This window comes from Chinchilla lanigera, unplaced genomic scaffold, assembly GCF_000276665.1.
Source record: "Chinchilla lanigera isolate Chin_1 unplaced genomic scaffold, ChiLan1.0 scaffold00025, whole genome shotgun sequence".
NCBI classification, from domain to species: Eukaryota; Metazoa; Chordata; class Mammalia; order Rodentia; family Chinchillidae; genus Chinchilla; species Chinchilla lanigera.
In genome coordinates, this window is record NW_004955426.1 from 4,115,840 (window position 1) to 4,130,754 (window position 14,915).

Consider the following 14,915-nt stretch of genomic DNA (forward strand, 5'->3'; position numbering starts at 1 on the left):
GCGTGTAGATAGGGGAATGTACTCAGGTGAGGCAGGGGAGGACAGAGGGGCAGCGAGGGACAGGCTGTGCGTCAGAGCCCAGGATGTGCTCAGGGGAGAGTATGTATGTGAGAAGTGAATCCCTGGAGGACTGGGCCAGAGCCTGGGAGGGATGCTGAATTCTGTTCCACACCTGAAGGGGAAAGGTGCTTCGCCTGCCTCACGATGACAGCGCAGACCTTGAAAGGGGACGGGAGGACGCTCCGGGCACCGACTCCCGTGCACCTTCATGATAAGCTCTAGACAGCTCTCTGCCCTCCGAGTAAGACCTCTGTGACACGAGTCTGACCTCCAGAGTCCTCTTCAGCCATCCACTGTGGACAGCCTTGCTTCCTGGGCAGGCTGCCGGGTGACAGGAGCAATATGACATTTAATGAGAACATACTTTAAACTTCCAAGTGTGCCCCAGACAAGGTAGGGCAATGCTCATTTGGCTCTGTCCTGGAATAAGATTGTCCACTTCTGCTGAACTAAAAAGAAAAACAATGGTTTAAGCATTTGTTTCTCCATAACCAGAATCCAAACTATTTGTCTTACATTGGACATGGTTGATTCTTACCCCCGCCAAACAAAGGGATGGGTATAGTTATATAATTAGAGCTAGTCCTTGTACAAAATGGATATGGCCAAATTACAGAAAATATTTGTACTCCTCAAATTCCCATTTAAATGCTCAACTTCCTAGTACCTTAGGAGTTTCTCTCTTTTTTTTTTTTTTGGTACCAGGAATTGAACTCAGGACCTTGTGCTTGCCAGGCAGGTGCTGTGCTGCTGAGCTATATCCCCAGCGAGTCTCTTCCTATTAAATGCTTGCCTTTTGCATTATTTTACAAGAAAATACCAACTGAATGGAGGTACAGGTGAGTCTGAATCGACGGATACAGGTAGGTGTTTTAAAATACACTCTCACTAGAAAACACAGCAATAATATATAAAAATAGAACTGCATGCCACTCAAGGACTAACTAAGGAAAAGGAAATGCGATATGGAAGCAGCAAGGTCCTTGGAAATTTGCCAGGCCCATAGGACATTTGAGGTCACGGTAAATTACAGGGCAGGGAACATGGATTTTAAAGTACAGGTACCTACTGATAGTGACAATCTGGACAAACATTTTTCTAAGAAATGAGTTATTTTCCATGCTAAGCTGCCTTAATGTGGCCCTGGTAGTTGAAAACTCACCACTCCATTAGCTTACAGCAAGTTAGAGGCAATGACTCCTGTCCCTCTGAAAGAATGTCCTTCCGTGTGACTGGCAGAGGCACACTGTCATCCTCTTACCCAATTACCCTCACACTGTCCTGGGTGTAGGACGCTAGCAGGGGCAGCAGGAGCCCTGTAGCATTTCCAGGGGACCAGCCTCCCTCGGAGTTTCATTCCAATCCCACCCACCAGTTCCACCCAAGGAGGTCTGTTTCCCATCCACTCTCCTCTCTCCAAGTCTTGTCAAGGTATGGGTTTGGGTGCCAGCCTCTCACTCTGCTCTCATTCCAAACGATCATAATCGCAGCTATGATTCACATGCATCCAGAAGATGTTCTGATTTTAAATTAATTTAATCTCTAAGGCACCTGGTACCAACCTACTCTTCAAACTGCCATCAGCTGCTTTTCGTTGTAATTAAGCCAGCTGATCTGAACAACAAGACAAGTAGAATCTTCCAGTAATACTGCTTTTCCCAATCACAATGGTTTTCACACTGCACTTTTCTACTACTACTCACTGCCACTGAATGATACTTTAATAGTGCTGGGGTTATGCAACTATGATGGAACAGCCTGGAAATTGAGCCAAAATTTATAGTATTATTCTATAAGGAAATGTATTTTAAACAAATTTTATGAATTACAACCAGATTGTAAGCTGCAGATAACACAAAAAACAAATATAAAGCCATAGAAAGGAACCTCAAGGGTTAGTCTACTCCCTACCGTTTACATAGCAAACATGTAGTATACAGAAAACAGAGCAAACCAAGGACTTACATCGAATTTAATTCCAGATGGTGTCCCTCTGCTGTCACCAGGCACCTGGTCCAACTGTAATATCATCCTTAGTGGAGCATGATGAGGGTGCAAATAAATTTGCTTCCCCCGAAGTACTAATATATTCCAATGCCAAATATTCATACATAATTTTGAATTTTCCATATCATTTCATTAAGGCAAATGGCCGAGAACTGACTGTACTATAATAAAGCATTTCTATATTTTAAAAGAATAAATGAATATTCATAGCATTTGCATTTAGGTAAAACAGGAGCTCTAGACAAGCTCCCATTTGTGGAGAATGTACTGGAGTCGTTGCAGGAGAGGAAGCGGGATGGATGGGGGGCGGTGTTGGAGAGAGGGAGCGGGTGGGGAGAGAGAGCTAGGATTCATGGTAGCTCACATTGCTCCTTCCTAATTTGTATTCCTTCAGGCAAGCATTTTAAAACATTTCCCCTATTAACAAATTAACAATGGCTGGAACAAAACTCTTCACTCTTACCCAGTTCTTTCAAAGTTTCATGGCACCATCATTGACCTCCTCCTTTCCCATTCCGGCCCATCCATGGCTAAGACCATTTGATTCTACCCTGGATTCGCTGTTGGCCCCTCCTGTCCCCCCACCCCAAATCTAGGCCACCACCATCTCCTTGGTGGTTACCACAACAGCCTTCTAGCTGGTCTCCCTGCCTAAGTCTCATCTCTAATCCCTCAGCCACACTGAAGTGAAAGTTATCTGCAAAATATGCAGATCCAAGCACACATACCCTAGTGAGGGCCTTGTATCATGATCCATTGCTCAGGATTGAATCCAAATTCTGTGCCCTGCCTGACTGCCCCTTCCCAATCCAGGCTGTAGCTGTCCTCACCTGCCACTCTCCTGGTTCTAGTCCCTGCTCCAAGCACATTAAGCATTGCTCCCTCACTAGAGCTCTCTTACTTTCCAGGGGGGTCACATGACTCCCTTCAGCGCTCAGTCTGAACAGAATGGTCCCTGACCCGAGGATGGGTTAAGGGCTCCACCTATAGGATTCCAGAGCAAGCCCCTGTCCTGCTCCTCTCTCAGGCCTGATCCCATTGTTCCTTAGGTGCCTGCTGGTCTATTTGCCCTACTAGACTGACAATTTGATTTTTTTGAGTTGTCCAGGCTGGCTTTAAACTCCTAGGCTCAAGCAATCCCTCTGCCTCAACCTCCCAAGTGGCTGGGATTTCAGGTCCTTGCCACCATGCCTAGCTTCCACACTCTGTCTGAAGTGATAAGCACGGTACCTGGGACATCACAGGAATCTAAGAAATAACTGTTGAACAATAAAATTCGTGAATGCACTCCTGCCCTCTGAGCTCAATGTTTTCCACTCTTGAATGGTGGAAGCACTCCAAAATGTTTAAGTGCGGGGAGAAGTGAGCTACAAGCTCGTTAAGCAGCCACCATACGTGTTCCAAAGCACCTTCGGGTGTTACTGTCATAACAACAAAACTGAGAAAGGCTTGGTTGCATTTGCATGTCTTGCTTAGAGAAGGTGTGAATGGTGTATGGTAGGCATGCTATTGTCGGTCCTGTGTCAAGCAGTAGCCTATGATACGAAGAAAATTAAACATTTTTTAAAATAGAACTTTTGCAAAAGGGAAGGTGACCAAGAGATGGAAGGAAGGGAGGGGGAAAGGGGAAGGGGATTAAAAAAATTCAGATGTGCTATGTACATGTCCCAATTCCCCCGATGAACATAAGCGCTATGTACTGCACACGCGTACTAATAAAACAAAAAGCACATATTATTTAAATTCTAGTAACAATTTAAGAGTAACACACATGAGAAAATTTGCCTTAAATATCTCCTCCAAAGTGGAAAAAAAGAAAGAAAAGGCTACCATATATGCTCTAAAAGCCAAGTGTTCCAAGTATCTGTCATTTGAATGTTTCTACCTGCCCCAATCCAGCCAGCTCTAGTTTAAGACATCCCCTTCATGAAAATCACTGAATGAATGCAAAGCAAGTAAATTTAGTTAGTTCAGAATGTGTAAGATAAATAGATGTAGCAGCAGGACACTAGGCTCAAAGTCTTAGCAATACTCTCTTTCATACGTGCATTCTTCATACTTTTCAAAGCACTTTTTGCATCCATTTGTTTGTTCTGAACTTCAGAAAAAAAAAGGTACATCAATCTCTACTATTTCAGAGGTTGGAAAGCTGAAGTCCACAGAGGTCAGGCTCTTCGCTCAAGGTCATACAGCCAGCGGATGCAGAGACAGAGGTCATATCCTGGAGTCCTGAGCACCAAGAGTTGGTGTTGCTTTGTACACACAAAGCTCTATCAGCTTGTGCCACTACTGGGGAGAGAGAAGAGACCACTTCTACCTCAGCAAAGGTTTTATTCTCCCTCTCTCCTCTTTCCCTTTTCCTCAAGATAGACTTAAGTGGCAAGATGAGGGTAAATCAAAGAAACCAGAGTCAGCATGACAGAAAAAAGAACATTTCCATTTCGCTTCCTCTAAATATTACTACCTCTGCATCTCTCTGAAAAACTGCCAACACCAAATATTCTCCTAGAAGACTCTAAGTATCAGCCATCAGTCAGACAAGCCCAGCTCCCCGGTCTTCGCCTACTCGTCCATTCCTTTTGGAGGGAGGGAAGGTGTCTGCCAAAGTGCTCAACCTGCCCTAGCACAGGGCCTGGCGCCGAGGAAGGGCTGTACCTCCTAACTCCTCTCCCACCTACGGTTCACAGAGAAGCAAAGCTTCTTGAGCATCCACATGCTCACGGAAAGAAGGTATTTTTCTCCACTTTGAATGCTGCAGAAATCAGCGTCTGCCCCGATAGAGACAAGTAGAACCAACAAAACCCCTGCCCTCCCCCACTACGTCCAGCCCTCTGGCAGTACTCATTTGCTCAAAAAAATGCTTACGGAGAAGGGAAGTCCAAAAAGAGTCTTAAGGCATTACAATATAAAACACTTCATTGATTGCTCAATATTTTAATAAAAAATTCTCTGAAGGAGCTCATGTGGTACGGCTTGAGAACAAAAACAAAGATTTTTAGTATAGAAGTCACAGTCCATACATTAACTCTCAGGAAGGGACGGCCAATGGGTGCCAGGGACGGAGGCACATCTGAACTTGGTGTCCCCAAGGAAAGGGAGCAACTTCCTACAGGAACATGTGTCACTCAGCGCAAACCTTGAAAAGTTTCGCACTTGATCAGGACTTCTAGGTATTCATCCAAAGAAATAATCAAACATGTACCCATATTTCTGTACAAAAGGTTCCATAACCTCATGTATATGGCAACAAAACAGAAACAACTCGAACATCTAACCACAAAGAGCTGATTAAATACATGATGTTACATCCTTGTGATGGAATGCTGGAAGAATTCATCATCATATTTCAAATGAAAATTTAAATCAAGGGAAACTGCTTATGATACAAAGCAGAAAAGGTATGGTTCTGGTCTCAAGTATATGCATAGAAAAGAGATGAGAAGAATATGCACTAAAATTACAGCTCTCTAGGTGGTGAATTTGTTAGATGAAATTCTTATTTTCTTCTTGATTCCTACATATTCCTTCTTTTGATGATAAAACAAATTATAACTAGAGTAAAAGTAATAAATGTAGTTTTTTTAAAAAAATGGAGATCCGCTTTAAAAGAAACCACAAGCTTTTCCAGTATTTATAGTGTTAATATAAAAAATTTTAATTTTGAGACTATATAACAATTTATTATTAAAGATTTTAAGTGTATAGTTTGATAGAATTGAATAGTTTCATGTTACTATACAACCCTCACCACTACCTATCTCCAGAACTTTTTTTAATACCTCAAACTGGAACTCTGCAACATGCCACTGAACAATTCCTTATCTCCTTCTGCTCTAATCCCAAGTAACCACTATTCTATCTTCTATCTCTAGGAATGTGACCATTCTAGGTATGTCATTTATGTGGAATCCTACAACTGCTGTCATACTCTTTTTAAGACTCATTGATGTTGCAACATACATCATTTCATCCCATTTTAAGCCTGAATACTAATCCATTGTATGAGTATGCCGTATTTTGTTTTATGATTCTAAAAACACATTTAAATTTTTAACCAATTCTGAATGTCAAAATCATCAGCTGTTCATATAATTAAGATGTATATCACTGGAAGAATTAAAGGCAAGGGAAATTATGGAGAAAAGTTATCTTACACAGGAAGTCGAACTCTCCACCTTGCTCAAAGCTACTAGCACACTCAATATTAAGCGACACTTCGGAACAGAAAAGAATAATTGTGCTACACACTATAACAATGAGTAGCACTAAACTCAGTTTTTCAAGGCCTGATGTGTGTGTGGCGTTTTGTATAAGCAGTTACAAAGGCTGACACAGAAATCAGAATCGTGGTTTCCACTAGAAGAGGTGGTCCACAAGACAGCTGAGGGACACCAGAAAACTTTCTGGGCTGATGGAGACGTTGCATAGCCTGATAGGTGTGGATTATGTAAGGGCCTGCGTTAGCCATTTGTCAAAACTCATTGATCTGTCCACTTAAGAGCCGTGCTATTAAGAGCTGTCACTGTATGTAAATTACATTTCACTGTTTAAAAGAAGAAAGAAAAACAGTGGTCCCCAACCTCTTTCTGAAAGAAAAGCAAAAAAAAATTTCAGAAAAACAAAAGGCATTGTGCAGTTTATTTGTTTTTTTTTGTTTGTTTGTTTTTGTTCTTCTTCCCGTACCAGGAATCGAACTCATGACCTTGTGCTTGCTGGGCAGGCACTGTGCCGCTGAGCTAAATCCCCAGCCCCCGCATTCTGCAGTTTAGCTACTGATGCTCCCTGCCACTGACTATCTCAGGGCCCTCTCGTGAAGCCCTGCTCTCCCTGGAATTAATCCCACACTCCCCCTCTTCCCTGCTGAAACATTCGCTTGCTGGGAAGGCTGGTAAACACACAGTAGACCAACTCCCTTCATCACCAGGGCACCTGCCCTTGTTCAACACCAGCCCAGCAGGTGTGATCCGGGGGTGGAACGCCTCTGTGTGGGAGTAGAAATGGGGTGTGTTCTGGCACATCAGGCTCCGGGAGTGTCTTGCAGGTGATGCAATGCTGCATCTGAAACTGTCACCCATCCCAAAGAGACAACAAGGTCTCAGGAAGGTCATGAGAGAACATGACACCCAAATGTGAAGTCTGAAGTTGAGGAAGGCAATACCCCGACTCTCTTATCAGGCTGGCTGCAAGCTATCTTTCAGGGTACTGTGGCATTGGCCTTGGCTAGAACCACATGGAGGTGAACGTTACCTCTTCTTACTAAGAGTGGTTATTTGTTATTCTCCTCTCCTCTGTGCAGTTTGTCTTTGTTAAATGTCAGGTTTAGGCCACACATCGTGGGAGGCCTAATGTCCCAGCCACTGTTAATTTCCTGCCAAACCATAAAGTACTCAGAAGTGTTGTTTTTTTTTTTTGTAATCTGCTATCTCATATTCTCCACATTATTTAAATGCATGAGCCGGTGGCCAGCAACAGCTCTCTAGGTGTTGCAGGGGCAGCAGTAAAGAGCACACAAACTTCTTATCATCTTAAAAACAGTCTTGGAAGCAAAACAGCCACACCTACGTCAAATGGCAAATTAAAACATGATAGCTGGGGCCTCAAATGCTCCCCTGGATTTCATGTTATATTTTAAAACAAAACCAGAACAGGGATTTTGACATGCTTGCAACATGGCCTTACCACGATTTTAGCTGACAATCACCTGGAGCAACCGCTCTCCCAGCATATGAGCTTACACAGGATCGCAGAACCGAAAAGCTCCCAACAAACATTCTCGGGTCACTCAGGAAATAAGCTACCTGTGCTCCCCGCATCCGTGGAGGACGGTAATCACACAGCGACTCCTGCCCTGCTCGCTCTTGCCTCATCTTGCCTTCTGGAACCAGTCTCATTAACTTTCCAGCAGATGTTCTGTTTCCCAGCCATTGAATTCCTGCTAACTGTCCTCAAGTCTCCTGGCTTCATTCTTCAAGGCACCTTTTGAAACTTCTCCCCAGGGACTCCCACTCTTACAAGTCCAGCCCAGCCTGTCTCTACGCAGACAGGAGGGACGGGTCAGACCCAGGAGGTGACAGTGGGCTGGGGGTAGAGGTATGTGGCCCATGACTCCTGCCCCCTGGGTTCCAGGATAAGGACCTGCCCCCACCTCCACCCCTCACGGTGGGACAGTGATAATCAGCTATGTCAGACTGCAGATTCCGCCCAGAAAAGTGACTTCTTTACAGAGAGGCGACCCCCTTGCAGTGCCATGTGTCACAGTCACTGAAAGTTGAAAGCCTTGCCAAACTATTCCTATGGAAATTCTCCTAAAAATCTAAAACCCAGCAAGGGTCTTGGAGCTAATGTATTCCCCACCTAGAAGCCACGCTGGTCAAGCTGTCCCTAGGGAGCCCAAGCTACTTTCTGAACCAGATGTATCAGCTGCTTTTAGATAGCTTATCTACCTATGGGAACCAATACCCCCTTTGCTTTACAAATTGCAAAGTCATTTGTCTCCCCTGGATGGACTTTAAAAACATGTTTGGTATGAAGAAGTAATCAAATAAAGTTGCATAAACCCAGCTGACTGGGATAATTCCTAAATGTTGTCTTTGCTACTCTAAGCTCATCTGTTCTCAGGGTATCTGAATGGCTGGACTGAGAATCGAGCGATTCCAAAGCCGTGGAAACAGCCCAAACTAGCAAACAAAAACAAGACCTGGGTTTGCATGGCCTGATATGCAGCCTGCTTGTTTACCTGTCTTGTCGCTCTATCTGTATCTCTGTGGACGAGTGCTACCCACTTTGATGACAAGAGCGTGTGGAAAGAAGGAGCAGGGGCTCCAACATCCTGATGAGGAGAGCTCTGTCCAAACATCTTGCTGCGTCTTCGCCAGCACCGCACACTCACTGCTCAGCTGCAATTACAGAGCACTGCAGTGTGGGTTATAATAAACTGTGCTACCCACGCAGGCATTCTGCTCGGGGCTGGCTGCTGAGCGCAAAGACACTGCAGGCGTGTTTCCCTAATGAGGATGGAAGCAATTTGAGGGCAGGGGCTGTGTCCACTACAGCAGCGCTTCCTGCTCTGTTCCACGATCACGATCTCACATTGACGTTGACTTGAGAATCTCCCTTGAACAGAAGTAAAATTAGGGAAAACAAGTGTGGCAAAGGAGTATGTAAGTTTTCCCCAAAGGAGGCCTCCAAAGTCGTTCATTTTTCATTTTTCTTGGCATGCTAATAAATTTCAGTTTCCTGGGCCCAAAACAGATCCAAAACAGAAAATTAAAAAGCAAGAACCGCATACGTATTGGTGATTTTTATTGCATTTTTGTCATTATTATTATTATTTTGTCACAGTGAGCACTCTGCAGGGAGAAGTGCAGTGTGACAGTTGGCACCTGGTTAGTAGCAAAGTGATAGGAGTGGATACAGGACCTAAAAATTACAACACAAACCCACGAACCCATGATGCATCTAAGCTCTCAGGAAGCCCATGAGAATAACGGCCATGCAGCGCGCAGGGCCAGTCAATTTAGTTCCCGCTGCTGGTGTCAAACTCTTCACTGAGTATTCCGAGTGTCACCTGTCGGGAGATACTCTTAATTCCTCAGCACAAGACAGACATTGACAGCCCTCTAAAAATGTCACATTATGTTTTGCATCCTGAATTTATTTCACAAAGTAGAGAAATATACAACACAGGTTAGATGCTCAACGCTAGTGTTCATATGAAAAAAATAAAATCCAATGATTTGTACTTAAAAGAATAAGCTTCTCAAGAAAACTTACTCACGTGCTTCATCTGTATCCAGACATTGCTGCAGAAATATAGGGTTTTCTTTATTTCAGCTGCACAGCAAATAATAAGAGTCATATATACTCAAAAATACTCAATTTATTTCTTTTAAAAACATGTAGACATACTGAAGTCACTCTGGTTTGTTATACCAGAAGTTTAACATGTATTATTTATTCCAGCTCAAACAGGTCCCTGAAGGAATGACTGTCCATCCAAGGACGTCCTCCTGATAGCCCAATACAACCTGCCCATCATTCCAAATTAAACAAGAAAGACCAAGGAGAAATGATACCAAAGCACTGACCGCTAATGTAAAGCTGTGTGACTGTCACATCGAACACATGCTACGGTGCTGTAAATGATATTACACTGTATACTTCAAAAGAGCTTTTAAAGAATTCAGTGTATTACTAGAAAGAGACGTAGTCGCCGCCTTGATGTACAAAGGACATGCTTGGAAAAAGTATTCTGACAAAGTAGTACTTAGGCTGATCATGCACCACCAATAAATGAATGAATGAGTAAACCAACCAACCAACCAACCAACCAGCCAGCCACAGGAATGCACCTCTGTGGCTCTCAAAACAATGTGCTCACCTAACTGATCTAAAGAGAAGGCCTTTAAATGTAGATCTATGCTTAGAGAGAACTGGGAAACATGTAGGCAAGTGAAGGTCAATTAAACCAATGAGGTCACAGTGTCCTTGACTAAATATGGACTGCAGGAAAAGTGTGACTTCATTTTCTATATATGAATGAGAAGCTGAAATAGGCACCAAAATATGCCAGGCACAAAATCCAAGGCAGTCAGAGATAGCAGATTATTCACTTATTACACAGTTTTCATTGAAACTTTATATTGCAAAAAAATCAAAGAAGAAGTCTGTGTTTAAACAGCAGGGAGGGACAGCATGCTTGTGTCATCAAATATTACGCTGCTCTATAAAATCATACTTCAATACCTTTCGTGTGTGTGGTGGGGGTGGGGGGTTGAGCCCAGCCTCACACTTAAATACTTTTAAATGATCTGGGAAGATGCGTCTGTGTTCTATGAAACACAGAGATACGCACAAACATTTCCTCAATCGTGTTAAGAACTAAGTGAGCAGGAGATACCCAAACTGTTAAAGGAGTTCTCTTACCAGAATAGAAGTAAAGGTACTTCCCACCTCTATTTTTTTAGTACTTACACTTTAAACAATCAGCACATGTCACTAGGAAAAACATTATTTTGAAATTTACTTCATTAAATTAACTAATATAAAATAGAGTGAAAAGGGGAGACACTTAGAAACTTAGGTGGGGATTTAAATTCTGCCTTTAAGAACTTTGGAATGTGGGCCATGCGTGGACACGGTTAATTCAGCGGCAGCTCTGCGTGGGGAAATCCCTGAACAGCTCACTGGCGCTCGGCGGAGTCCCTTCCCCAGAGGGGCCTGTGCCATGTACTGCATTAGCTCCTTTTTATTGCTATACATCCTGGTCTAATGGAAAACTTTTATTTGTTGTTTTTTGGAGGACAGAGGCTGCACTCTGCTACTCAGTACACAGGAAGAACATTCAATAACCTCATTTTCCTGGGCTTCTGTCTCTCTCTTTTTCATGTTATGTTATCAGTATGAGATTCTCTTACATCTGAAAGCCTAATTCTAGGTTTCCTAAATGAGACAGGGGCTTTCCTAAGTTAGAAAGGGTAGACTGAGCAAGCACATTAACATTACACATCTTACTCTGGTAATTGTAACAATCCATATGCAAAACTCTGCATTCACAGACTGAGTATCTCAGGTTGGGAATGATCACACTGGACCCTACCAAAGTCCTGGACTCATTCAGAGCTATGTGAAATAGCTAGAGTTACCACGTGAAGCAAGAAGGTGGATTAACTGGCATTACACAGAACCCATTTTTTGGTCAAGAGAGAACAACTGTGACTGTCCTTTGTCCTCCATAGCAATGTTCTCCTTAACATTTTAAGTGCTATTAAAGTAGCTTTCAAAAAAGTTCTCTAATTTTTTCTATCTAAGTTGCTAAACTTGGCTTTTAAGGCACTCAGGGACTTTGTACCAAATTTAGTTTTTAAAAGAGATAACAGTCCTTTGAACATGAACAGATCAAATGGACATTGCCAGATATTTTAAAAGACCTGCAGTTTAAAATATATCTCAGCATTATTCTTTCCTTAGCAATCTGTACTGTGGTAATGATAAATATTGACTTCTAAGTAATTTTATTGTGAGTTATCAGTTGTTTATTACGTATTTTCTTCTCTTGACCAAAGGCTCTGCCAACCTTATTTTTAAAATGGTATGTTTTTGATGTAATTATCTGAACAATTCAGGTCTTCTTACGTGAATTTCCTGGTTACAATGTGCTCTTCCTGGGAGCCGTTTTTAGGATGGTCCCACATTTATTAAGTTTCTAACACATTCCTGCCAGCTTGAAACACTGGTGGTACATGCACAACTGTTCCACTGGGCAGCTTACAGCACACAATGGGACCGTCCCATGCCACCTGATGGGACAATCACGCATGTACCACCAGTGGGTCAAAGCTACCTAGCAGCAAGACGTGTGCCCTGTTGTGAATGTGTTGAAATTCAAGATATGAACTGGTGTGGTGGTGCACACCTGCAATCCCAACATTTGGGAGACTGAGGTCTGGGGCCAGGCTGGGTTAACCAGCGAGTTCCAGGGCACCCCAGACTATATAGTGAGACCCTGTCTCCCAAAAAAGAAAAAAAAAATTAAAAATTGAAAAAAAAGTTCAAGATACAACAAAGAAGATTAAATTCAGACCTAAATCAAGAATCACAAAAGTGAGAACATATTCCTAAGTCTCTAAGACTCCTGGGCAAACGTTATTGCACAAGCTTTAGTGGTGGAGGGAGGCAGGAGGAGGGTCGAGGTGGGTAGAGGTGGGTAGGAGCCTGAACTTCAGCTCTGCCATCCTTGTCTCTGTGACTGCGGGCAAATGACTTACCATGCCCAGGCCTCTCACTCTTTCCTCAGATATGACATGTGCTAAGTTATATTTTGAGCACACAGTAGGAGCTCAATCAATGAAAGGAAGCCATTCATACTTTTGTTCCTCAATCTGTAAAAATGGACATAAGGACAATTTTAGGTATATTATCACAGAGCATTTTCTGTATCTACGGGCTCCTACAAACGTTATTTTCCTTTCTTCAATAATAAATAAATTCTCATTCTTTGCTATGGTGATTATGTTTAATTCACAAGCAATCTAATCTGTATAATGTTTTTTTTTCCAATGTAGAATTCAACCTTACCCCCAACTTCTGAAATTATTGTCACAACCACACAAAAAAAGTAATAATAGATTTTGCTGGTTTGTTAGAACAGGTACTCAATGATATTTGGTTTTCTTCCTTGATTGATCTATAAAATGACAGAGAAATCTATATGCAATAGACCGGGCTGCTGGGGAACAGCAGGAGGCTCTGCACACAGGGAGGAGGCCTCTCTGTGGCCAGGTGCGCACCCAGGCTGGGAGCTTGGAGACTATTTGTGTGCAGTTCCTTCACATGGCCACATACATGCAGTTTATTCAACTTTCAGCAGAATCCTGCACAGAGCAGGATGCCCATTCTAAAAGTTCTGTCCACAGTTTGTAAGGAAATCCACACCCTGGCGTTTGTAGTAATAGGAAATCATCTAAAAGATATTTGAAATGATTTTGCTACCCTTTTATACTTGACAAGCCAGAGACTTACAAGCGAATGAGGTTTTTATTTTTGAGTTTGCACTTTTTCATCACCTCCAAAGCATGTGAATCAGACGCTGCGTTTACCTTTGCACTGCCCCACGGTCACCCCTGCACCCTAGGATTTGTAAATTACTGACATATGAATCATCATGGACTACAGAGAGGTCACTTCACCTGCCCAGTGGGTGGCTGGACTGCACGTATCTATCTGTCCGGAACTTTCTTCCTTCCCCGACAAAAAACTAAATAAATGCATTTTATTTAGTAAATAAAAGCATTTTACCCCAACTGCTCTGAAGCACAATAAAGAGAAATGATGCAATTTGCAAAAGCAGGTCTAAGCTAAACTTCAGAAAATATGTAGCACCCATCCGCACCTCCTGTCATCCGCCCCAGAACGCGGTTTCACTCGGCTGGAGGCCCTTCGAACCCTCGGTACCCAGAGGCACAGCGCAGGGTACCAGTGCCCCTCTGCAGGAGAGCCTGCAGCGCCACAATTGCAATGATGCCACAGGGAGAAAACAAGGAAAAAAAAAAAAACACGCCAAACCCAAGCGTGCATCCCTTGTTAGTGATCTCAAGCGGTGAAAAGGAGTGAAAGAAGAAAGAAATCCCGAAGTATAGATACCCAGGAGTCGATTTAACCAAACACATTTGGGACACCCCTATCCTCACCTAGACTACAAAACAAATATTTAAAAATTAGAAGGACCTGGGACATCCACCTGGAGACCTTCTGCAAGCAAATCCGCACCCCCCCAACTCCACCCAGCAGCGAAACCTCCCAGCACTTAAGCTACTAGAAACTACATGTTAGTTATGGACCTGAGATTTACATAATCACAAATTACATAATACTCCTCTGTGCAGGACAACCCTTCTGTAGGTGAAGTTCCACACCACCCAGTCTTTCATCACTATCAAGAGTGGGAGAGAGCTGGAAAAGTCTCCTGAATAACTGGGGGGCGAAGGGGAATGGGGTGCTAGAAAAGTCACCCTTTGCAAGCTGCAAACCCAACGAGCGGCTCCAGGGTAGCAGGGGGGTGGTAGCAGGTGACTCCCCGCTGCCCATCCCCTGGCGCCCGGCTGAGGGTTGAGGGCTGAGGGTTGAGGGCTGAGGCCGTGGCAGGGCGAGCGGGGTGCCGGCGGGCAGGGGGCGCCCCGGGCTTACCTGCTCCCCGAAGTCGATGGCTATGTTGGTGATGCCCAGGGGCACCAGAAACCGGATCAGGGGCCAGTAGTGCGTGAGCGCCGGGAATTTCACCATAGTCCTCGCCGTGGGCTGGCCCCACACACATCGGCCGCGCGAGGCGAGGGGCTGCGGGGGGCGCGGCG

General features: G+C 43.7%; 1 protein-coding gene across 1 annotated transcript in view; it reads right to left on the reverse strand.

Annotated features, from left to right (window-relative positions):
- The window catches only part of Ankh (ANKH inorganic pyrophosphate transport regulator), a gene marked incomplete at its 5' end in the record, with an annotated part of 138,084 nt that extends 123,169 nt beyond the window's left edge, over window positions 1–14,915 (reverse strand). The window contains 1 exon segment of the mRNA XM_005386126.2: window positions 14,752–14,915. Coding sequence (XP_005386183.1) covers window positions 14,752–14,847 — 96 coding nt within the window.